This window comes from Trachypithecus francoisi, unplaced genomic scaffold, assembly GCF_009764315.1.
Source record: "Trachypithecus francoisi isolate TF-2019V2 unplaced genomic scaffold, Tfra_2.0 Lachesis_group3, whole genome shotgun sequence".
Classification (NCBI taxonomy): domain Eukaryota; kingdom Metazoa; phylum Chordata; class Mammalia; order Primates; family Cercopithecidae; genus Trachypithecus; species Trachypithecus francoisi.
In genome coordinates, this window is record NW_022681468.1 from 35322077 (window position 1) to 35332448 (window position 10372).

Below are 10372 nucleotides of genomic sequence, written 5' to 3' on the forward strand. Positions count from 1 at the left end.
TGTCCAGGCTGGTCTCAAATTCCTAGACTCAAGTAATCCACTGGCCTCGACCTCCCAAAGTGCTGGGATTATAGGCGTAAGCCACCTTGCCCAGCCTATTTTTAGTTTTTCATTGAAAAAAAAAATCACACTTTGCATCAGGCGCCATATTTCCACCCAATTATTCGCTATCAAGTTTGTTTGCTCCTCAAGATTTCCTTTAGAAACAATCTGAGCAATTCCTTCATTCTACCCAGTTAGGCTGCTGAAAGACTAGGGTTTCCTGGTGATCTATATATCAGTATCTATCCATATCTATATCTACATCTACCTGTATCTGTGTAGGGTGTATATATACATATTATATGTGTGTATATGCATACATATGTGTGTGTGCATATATACATTTAAACAAAAATTTCTCCTTCGTTCTCGAAGCAAACAAACCAGCACCCTCGAGTGTCCGCCAGGAGGCGCAGGGGGCAGCGTGGGACCTGCGGTACCTCCACGGTTGTAGAGGTGTAGAGCGATGCAGCAGCGACAGAACCGGGCTTCTTTTTTAAAGAATCAGTGTGAGGGAAGAGTGCAGAGCCGCGTTATTTCAGGGAGACTTTGTCGCACTCCCCCTCCCGCGTTCAGGTAGCATCTGGGGTGCGCGCGCCCTGTTCGCCCTGTTCGCAGACCCCATGGAGAGACGCTGGCTGCGGCAGATGGGGCTCCTTTCGCGGTTGCAGCCGGCAGTAACCCGACCCCGCCGGCGCAGAGACTGAAGAAGCGCAGGGGACAGCGGCAAGCTGCGAACAAAAGCCCTTGGCGCGGGGCCGAAGCCCAGGACGCGGGGTGAGTAAACTGGCTGGGGTACTGGGAGCTGCGGGAACCTGGGCGGCCAGGTTCATTGTGCTCCAGGAGCCCACCCACTGGGATGCTGTGGGGGAACTCGGAGGGCACCCGAGGGCGGGTATCTGAACCCAGACCGGGGTGGATGGTATCTTTAGCACATTCAGACTTGGAGGAGATCCGGTGCGTCTGAGAGCATCCAGGCACCTTCTCCATCTCCAGCAAACACCCGGTGGGGGTGGAGGTGGGGGCGGAGGCAGCGTGCAGAGCCCTCGGCAAGCCCTGCCAGAGCTGCTGGAGCAAGAATCCATTACCTCTCCCAGAAAGGCCTTTGGGGACTTCTCCCAACCCTTTAATCACCCGGGGGCCCTGCGCCCGAGTCTCCTTTGGCAGGGGAAATCAACCATAAACTTCTTCCCTTAGACAAATGGGGTCCCTTGGGATGCACAGGCCTCTTGCTTTTTTGTTACTGCAAAGCTGCATCCCCAGTAGCCCGCCTAAGCCACAAACAAATACGCTAATCCTCCCGGGAATCCTCCAGCGCCTCCCTCGCTAGCTCCTGCCTGCACCTGGATCTTTTCATCTTAACTTGCAGCAGAAAGGGGATGCATCTAGCGGGCCAGGTGCCCAACGGAGCCTAGCCACAGGCCTCCATCCCGCATTCCGGGGCTGAGGGAGACCCAGGCTGCTCTCTGAACACGAGTGTCTGCCCCACCCCCATCCCCATTCCGGCGCTCAGCCTGGGCTTTCCGACATCGGTTTTATGATTTACATTCCACCAAAGCCTCTGAGCCTAATCCGAAAGCGGATTAAGTTGGGATGGGGTGACTATGGATAAGGAGGGGGGAACAGCTCTCAGATGTATTCCTCGATGTCCCTCCTTGTGATCCGCAGAGATTCCAACAAAGGCAGGGCTCAGCCATGGTGGACCCGGTGCCTGAAGAAGAGAAGGCAGGAGCGGAGCCCGGCGACTCCGGAGGGGACGAGGCCGCGGCGTCCGTGCCCCCTGATGCCCAGGGCGCCCAGGAGCCCGCAGCCTCCTCGGCCTCGGCCTCCGCGGCGGTGCCCCGCAAGGCAGAAGTCCCGTGTGCAGCCGCAGAAGGCGGGCGGCGGGAGCAGTCCCCGCTGCTGCACCTTGACCTCTTCAACTTCGACTGCCCGGAGGCGGAGGGCAGCCGCTACGTGCTGACCAGCCCCCGCTCGCTAGAGGCCTGCGCCCGCTGTGCGGTCAAGCCAGTGGAGCTGCTGCCACGTGCCCTGGCCGACCTGGTGCGCGAGGCTCCGGGCCGCTCCATGCGGGTGGCCACCGGCCTGTATGAGGCCTACGAGGCGGAGCGGCGCGCCAAGCTGCAACAATGCCGGGCCGAGCGCGAGCGCATCATGCGCGAGGAGAAGCGGCGCCTTTTCACGCCTTTGGGCCCCGCGGCGGCCGCCGCCGCCGCCGCTGCTGCCGCGGCCTCGGCACCGAGCGCGGGCAGCAGCAGCAGCTGCAGCAGCGCCAGCCTCCCGGCCTCGCCCGCGCCGCGTGCGGCCCGCAAGGCTTCCCCCAGTCCCTCCTCCGCGCGGACCCAACCTCCGCCAGCGGGTTCTCGGACAGGCAGGAAGAGCCATTCGCTGGACTCACTGTCCCGCCGGCGTGAGGGCGCCCTCAGCTCCGAGTCGGGCGCATCGTCGTCATCCTACAGTGGGGAAAGCTTGAGAGAGCTGCGCTGGCCGCCTCGGGCCTCGGCCAGGAACAGCTGCCCGGCAGGGTCGGCGTCCTCCACCACCAACGCTCCGGGCCGCCCCTCCGCCCTGACCCTGGTTCCCATCACCGGCCGCAGCTTCAGCCTCGGCGACCTGAGCCATTCGCCGCAGACCGCTCAACACGTGGAACGCATCGTGCGCCAAGTGCGTGCCGAGCGCGGCCTGCGCGGGGTGCCGGAACGTGACCGGAAGATCGCGGCGCTCATGCTGGCGCGGCACCAGGAGGAGCTCCTGCTGCTGGAGCAACGGGCGGCGGCCCACGGCCAGTGGGAGCTGCAGCGCGTGCGCGCCGAGCAGCGGCGGGAGCGCGAGGAGCGGGAGAAGCAGCGCGCCCTGGAGCAGGGCCGCAGAGCCTGGGCCGCGCAGGTGGAGGAGCGGCGAGGCCGCCGTGGCCGCGAAGAGCGCGAGGCGGCGCGGCGGCGGCAGCGGCAGTACGAGCGCAGCGAGGAGCGGCGGCGGGAGCTGGCCGAGCGCCAGGGCCTACTGCGGCGGGAGCGGGCGGAGCGCACGGCCCGGGAGGATCGGCTGCGCAAGCTTCAGCAGGAGCAGAACCTGAAGCAACGTGAGGAAGGCCTGCAGGAAGGGCGGGAGCGGGCCGAGCAGATCCGCAGGGAGCGCGCCCAGCGCGCCGCACGCGCCAAGCAGCGGCAGGAGGGTCAGCTACAGCGGGAGAAGCGGGAGCTGAGCCGGGCCGAGCGGGCGCGCCACGAGGCGCTGCTACAGGGCCGGGCCCGGCAGCAGCGCCAGGAGCGAGAGGGCCTGCGGAACTCGCTGGAAGCCAGCTTGGGGCGCGCGCAGGAGAACTACGAGCATTTGGTGGAGCAGCGCACCCGGGAGCTGCGAGAGCGGGCCCGACGAGAGGAGCTGCAGGGTCGGCGGGCCAAGGAGGCGGCAGAGCGCAAAGAGCGGGAACATCAGGCGCACCTGGAGGCGCTGGCCCGGGCGGGGGAGCGACGGCTGCAGCACGCGACGCAGGTGGCCGAGGAAGCAGTGCAGCAGAAGGCGCGGCGCGTGGGCCAGAGCCGGCTGGAGAAGGAACGAGCCCAGCGTGCCAACAAAGAGAAGGTGGAGAGGGACGAAGACTGCCGCCGGCGAGAGCTGCTCCAGGCCATCGGGCGCAAGCTGGAGCGCAGCGAGCAATTGTCGCGGGAACGGCGCAGTGCGCTGGAGAGTGCCCGCTCCACAGCCCGGGCCTCCTTCCACGTGCGCGAGAAGGTGCGGGAGGAGACCAACACGCGCTCCTTCGACCGGATGGTGCGGGAGGCCCAGCTACACGCCAGCCTGGACCGCAAATAACTGCAGCTCTTCGCCAGTCAGATTGGCACGCACAGCCCCGTGGGGCCTCCCTCGACCACTTTGACCATCGTGGGAGTCCCTGCTCAGTGCACAGCGCGGTGGCCTCTCAAGGCTTCTGACCAGTGAGGCAACAACAGTACAGACTTGTGGGACCTGTCAGCTGGCCCTCTTTGTTTTTAAAACTTATTTCGTTTGGAGATGACAGCACAATCTGCCCGCATCCACCCTTGATGGCTCCTGCACCGACCCTTGCCAGACTTCCCTATGTGTCTCTTGGGCTGGAATAGAGAAGCTTGGGGGAAAGGGGCTGATCAGGACTGGTGAGAGGGCCCCCCAGGAGAGGGCAGAGGTGGTTGTCCCCACCCTTTCTGCAGCAGTTGCCCCAGGCACCTGTTCGACATTGGTGTCTGAGACAGAGTTGCTACTGCTGAGGGAACATCACCCTGGCTCACCTCCATCTTTCAAAATATGGCAAGCTGCACAAAGCACGGAGGCCTCCCAGAAAAACACAGCTCCTCCAAGGTGTCAAGCCATGCCCAAATGATCCAAAAAACAGTTGATTTTTTAGACCTGACTTTTAATCGGCCACCTGAGCAAATTCTCACCAGTTTTGATAGTTTTCCAGTTCAGTCCTTTGGATTTTCTAGTTAGACAATCATCTGCAGATAATGTTCGATTTTTGTCCTTTGCCCCCTCCCTCCTTATTCTACCGAGTGGCACAGGAAATTGGTTGGTTTGGTGATGCTGTTTAGCTTTAATAGAATCCCCCAGCCCCTGGAGGGGTGGATTCCTTTGGCAGCAGTGTTCCGTTCCATTAAGCTTCCTTGCAGGGTGGGGCCCACTCCATGAAGACAGCAGTCATGCCTTAAGAAGCAGAGCTACCTTACAGCCCAGGCTGTTCCTGCCTAAATCTCCAGCCCTGCATGCAGTCTCAAGGGTGGGCCCCAGAGAGTTTGGAGTGTAGGATTCCCTCTGTGAAGGAATCATCTCCACTTCTCTGAGGACAATTAGGGTATCCTTGGCTGCTTTACTGTGGTGGCCGAAGAGCTGGAATTGCCTCTTTGTTGAGAGTTGTGTTCACTATCAATGGCCGTGTACCTTCTCCACCTGCCCCCAGGAGAAAGTCTCCCCCTTAAATTTCCTGGTACCCCCTCAACTATGCCTGAAAGTATTTCACCCTCTCAATGCCTCACCTTTCCCATTCTCCAGATGGGACCATCAGTATTCCTCTCCTGGTACCGCAAGGCCTCCTGGATCCAAAGCACCATGTCAGTATTATTTGTTGGTCCTTTTTGTGCCTTTCTTGACCTGGAGGGGGAGGCAGGAGGATTGCTGTCAGCCTAGTTTCTTTCTGGGAATATGGATCCCTAGTGTTGGAAGGGGCAGTGCATCGTGGACAGATGGTCATTTAGCCTCTGGGGTGAAATACTTGCAATACCAGGTCACTCCATGGTCCAAAAGGTCACATTCAGTTGTCATCAGGCAATTTTAACCCTTAGAGTGCTTCCCTTCCATTAAGCTGAAATTGCCCCACTGCCATATCCACCCATTGACTCTGCCTTCATCAAGGAAGGTAGGAAGTAAAACACCACTTTTTACATTAAACCAGGATCAGGAATAAAAAGTTACCAAAAAAAAAAAAAGAAAGGAAACAGGGTAGAGAACTACTATATTAAACATATTTCATATATATTCTGGGTAAAATTGTCCCTGAAATGGCTGATTGTTACACACACATACACACACACACACTTTGTCAGCCCTTCACTCCCACCCCATCACATGCCAACAAGTATAAAAGGTGTATTGGGTAGAAGGAAGCAGTGCTTGGGTGTTAGGTTTAAGATGTCATGAAACAAGGAAAGGAAATAAACCTGTGTACCGAGGTTTATTTCTTGAATGGGTGAATTTTTTCCTTAAATTTTCTTCTTGTGGGTAACCAGGTTGTCAGTGAGTTGAAATAATTGGTTATTATCCATGAGTCAGAAGCATTTAACTAAAAGGTTAATATGATTCTGGTTCTTACCTTGTGGTTCTTGAGTTGGTAAAGGGCTTTTGAAACCTTCATAGAAAATTCCGCTTTAAAACTACTTACTTCCAAAGTATGTGCACTCATTGGAGGAGACAATCTGATTTTTCAGATAAGGCACTGAAAGGAACATAAGTGGTCTTGCCTGGACCTTTACCCAGTTTGTTTTCTGGCTTACTGAGTGACTTTGGGTAGATTGCTTCTCTGTGCCTTGGTTTCCCCAACCTGTAGAATCAGGGATCGTGATTTCTGCCCTCTCTGTCACACAAACACTGTGAGGGTGAATCAGAATGCAGATGGGTTCCCCACTTCTACAACTCTGGAACCAAAGGTGCAATTGCTATAAACAGAAAGGGTCATGTAACTGTACTGTGGTTACAGAGTGTGATGTACTGTCATGACCTGTTGCAGAAAGGAGTAGTCTTGAAAATCACAAATTATAGTATCCCATGTGTTGCAGAGGCCCAGATCTGAATCTCACCAAATTAGAAGTTTGCACTTAGAGAGATGCACTGTGTAAAGGCAAAATCTTTTAGATTCTTCAGAAAACAAAAATCCATATAGCCAAGTAGAATTAAGGCAAAAATAGGGCTGGGTATGGTGGTACATGCCTATAATCCCAACACTTTGGGAGTCCAAGGTAGGAGGATCACTTGCATCCAGGAGTTCGAGACCAGCCCAGGCAACATGGTAAAACCCTGGCGTGGGGGCGGGGGGTGGGGAAGCAAAAACAGAAGCCAAACCTAGTGACAATAAAGAATGTTCTAGACCATCTGCTAGAGTATAGGCTGACCTCCGTATTCTAGGATAAATATCCATATTGCTTTCTGAGGAGAAGCAATTTCCAGAATCGTTGTTGGGCCCCTTGTTTATATCCTTTTCTTGAAGCAACGCCAGAGAGAAGAGGTTGTTTCCTATTCTGAAATGCAGCAAGAGAATGTTGGAGGTGGAACAAGGATAGTGGGTGGAAAAAATGGCTCCTGATGTATATTCTTCTGGGTGGAATTGTCCCTAAATGATATTCTAACAAGTGCCCAGAATTTGCTTTACAGCACCATGCTGGATGTGTTCTTACCACCCAGGGGATTGCAGCCTTGAAGTGATCACAGACCATCACATTTGTCCTCTTGGAGCATCCCCTTGTTCTACAAAACAGAGAATGTGAAATGAAGTGAGGAGGTATGGGAGGTGTTGGAAGAAGCTTAGGTTTAGTTCATTACCATGGAAGCAAGAAGGACAAAACGATTTCAGATGAAATCAGTGAAGCTTAGTTTAGTGTCCTGCTCAGGCAGTGACCCAATGCCTACACCATATCTAGACAGGATGGTGAAAGATTCTTTTTGGAAGCATGCAGACTGTGACTCTCCAATGAGGGCAGTAACCAGGATTTGCTAAAGGCAAAGACTCTCTGGGATAGTGAAGATATATAAGAATGCAGTCTGTGTTCAGGCTATTCTGTAAAATCCATCACGTATTTCTTCACCTTTACAAAGTCCATTGAAATAGAGGTGACTCTAAATAAAGGGCTGTATCGTGTTTAGCATAGAATCCCTTACAGCCAATGGTTTTACATCTCACATATGGTAAGCACGTAGATACTGGATGGAGAGAAGGACAGAGGGATGGATGGACAAATGAATGGTGACCAGAGGAAATGTGTATAGACCAGCTAAGCAGGACTCCATTAATTCAACATATTTTCAGTGAGCCCCTGCTATGTGCCAGGCACTGCCCTTGGTGCTGGAGAAACAGTCTCTCTGATCATTGACCCTGGAGATCACGTATGTACAATGTCATGAGCAGACAACATCTTTGTTCCCATGTTGGGCTGAACAACCTTCTCACCTGAATATCCATCTGCAGGCAGACCTGATGGTCCTTCAAGGCACTAACTTCAAACATTTTCAGCTTCCTAAGGACAAGTCATCCACCATTCAATCATCATTTCGTCACTGCTGCTCTCTTTTTCTTGGAGAAGCCTTGATTAATCAGGTCAAATTCATGCCATGCACTTAATCAGCTTTAAATTTCAGTAAACAAAGACAGAGAGATAAACTGAGAGAGAGAGAGATGAATCACCTTCAAGGGGCATTGCCTGTCATGCGTTTAAGAGAGGCAGCATAAATAATGATCTTCGACCTGGAGAACCGAGCCTCAGGCTGTGCAGAGTCCTAATTCACCAAACATCATTTGGTACCAGCTCTGTCATCTGACTGTTCTTGCTGAGACAAGAAAGTCAAAATTGCAGAACCATTTCCAATTTAAAAGTCTCAACAAAAAGAAATTTCTGGTCAATACTGAATCCATAAAAGAATGTAGTAAACCAGAATATCACACTTCTTAAGCCCTCCAGGTAATTGAGCCCAAAGATTGCTATGCAGGCTTGCCTTTTCTCTGCTGTATGAGCACATCTTCACCCAGCGAAACATTTGGCAGAGGAACATAAGGAAACTTGGTATTTCTTCACACAGCCTGCAAAGGGGCTTTCAGGGACCCAGAAGCAGAAAACTCTCAGTTCTAAAAATGTCGTTTAGGCCGTATATGTGTCACATTCGGCCTTGGGTGTCTGGCATAGCACCTGAATATCACACCTGATCATATGCTTTGGTTATGTGTGTCTTTAGACAAGAGCAGTTCATCAGTTCATATATGCTCTGTTACACAGAGCTCCCTGGCGTCTCTCTCTACGTACACCTCCTCCCAACCCCATGGATCTTCCCAACAAGCCCCCAGCCCTTCATTACTATCCCTGGTGCTGCTTTGGTTTCCAATAGGTCAGGGCTGGGACAGAGGGTAGAGTTCTTGCCCAGTTTTCAATGCTGCCTCTCTTAAAGTCATGACAGGCAATACCATTGAAGGTGATTCATCTCTCTTTCTCTGTCTCCCTCTCTGTCTCTGTCTCTCTCCCTCTATCTATCTTTTTACTATAGCAGATGTTAGGATATGGAATGTGGGATGGTTTCTTTCAGAGAAACGCTGATAATGTCATCATTTGCAGTATTATTACTTCCCAATTCATCAAATACAGTCATGTCTCAAATGAGCACAAAAACCTAATCCAAACTGATTTTTAAATTAGCTGTCATTTTGAAGTGTTCTTGCCTTTCTTCCTCGCCACTAATACAATTTTTTGTTTGTTTGTTTTGGTTTGGTTTTGAGACAGTCTTGCTCTATCGCCCAGGCTGGAGTGCAGTGGCGCCATCTTGGCTCATTGCAACTTCCACCTCCTGGATTCAAGCAATTCTCATGCCTCAGCCTCTCAAGTAGCTGGGATTACAGGTGCATGCCACCAGACCCGGCTAAATTTGTGTTTTTAGTAGAGATGGGGTTTCGCCATGTTGGCCAGGCTGGACTCAAACTCCTTGCCTCAAGTTATCCGCCCACCACAGCCTCCCATAGTGCTGGGACTACAGGCATGAGCCATGGCGCACAGCCCTCCATTAGTACAGTATTGATGGCATATTTTTGTGTCAGACACTTACACAGTTCACAGGACTTTCTTGTGAATGATCCATATTTCTGTGTTTGAGGACACATGTGCAAGCGTGCATGCACATACACATGCACACGCCCACCCTTACTGCTTCCAGCATCAGTGTTCTTGCAAAGGAAGGAACTACAGCCATCTTATTCTTCCAGGGAGGGCTAATCTCTGGGAAGGCTGGGCTGCCCCTTGTAAAGTTCCATTGCTCCCACCTGCCTCCAGCCCCAAGGCTGCTTCAGGCTGTGGCTTGTGAGCATGGTGTCTGCATCTCCCAAATCCATCATCAGGCCTCATATTGACAAAGGGTTTTCATGATGCCACTACACTTCTTCCCAGTGCATTCTCTCACTGGGTGTCAGAGATGTATTGAGAAATAGAATTAAGATGCCAAAATGCCAACATTCAGGAACATAGTATAACAGAATGACTGACATCCACCAAATTCTGAAAAATCTATTCCCTGTGGTTATCACAACTTAAGGCAAAGAGTTTGGCAAAGGAGCAAGTGTCTTCACTTATTCAAGCTATTCTCAACTCGTTCCTCTTGTCCCCTGTGAAATGGAGACAATAGATCCTATTTGGTAGGGAGTTGTTAAATCATTTAGTTCTTGGAAAGCAGTTAGCACAATCTGGCAAATAGCACTCAATTTGTGGATACTGATATCCTAAATTAGAGAAGATGGTAAAGGAAGGAATGGGGTAGATCGACCTTAAGCCAAGTGGTCCTGGTGGACACTAGGCTTGAATGGTAGCCCTTTGGGGGGTAGTCCTTGCTGTGTGGCAATCTTCCAACCATTCCAAATGAGGGGCTCTGGAAAAATGGTTCCCCTGGTAATAAGCAGTAATCCTGGGGTTGTGGGGGCTGGGGGAGGTAGGGATTTACTTGTTTACTCATTTACCTTGTTTGGCAATAAAATTGACATCTGATAATAATTTTGGAAATTTTATTTTAGGACTTCTTAAATGATGAGTAAAATGACAGAATGCTTTAAAATTTGTGT

The 10372-nt window shown here is 52.4% G+C and overlaps 1 protein-coding gene across 1 annotated transcript; it reads left to right on the forward strand.

The window, feature by feature from the left end:
* The first annotated feature begins 468 nt into the window (after window positions 1-468).
* On the forward strand, window positions 469-5548 carry CCDC177 (coiled-coil domain containing 177). The gene is made up of 2 exons (XM_033187605.1): window positions 469-819; window positions 1711-5548. The coding sequence occupies exon 2, from the start codon at window positions 1738-1740 to the stop codon at window positions 3856-3858; it is 2121 nt and encodes a 706-aa protein (XP_033043496.1). The 5' UTR covers window positions 469-819; window positions 1711-1737; the 3' UTR covers window positions 3859-5548.
* Window positions 5549-10372: the final 4824 nt, after the last annotated feature.

What these genes read in the sequence shown, in the direction of transcription:
- CCDC177 (XM_033187605.1), top strand. Translation starts at nt 1,738, where the DNA reads ATGGTGGACCCGGTGCCTGAAGAAGAGAAGGCAGGAGCGGAGCCCGGC.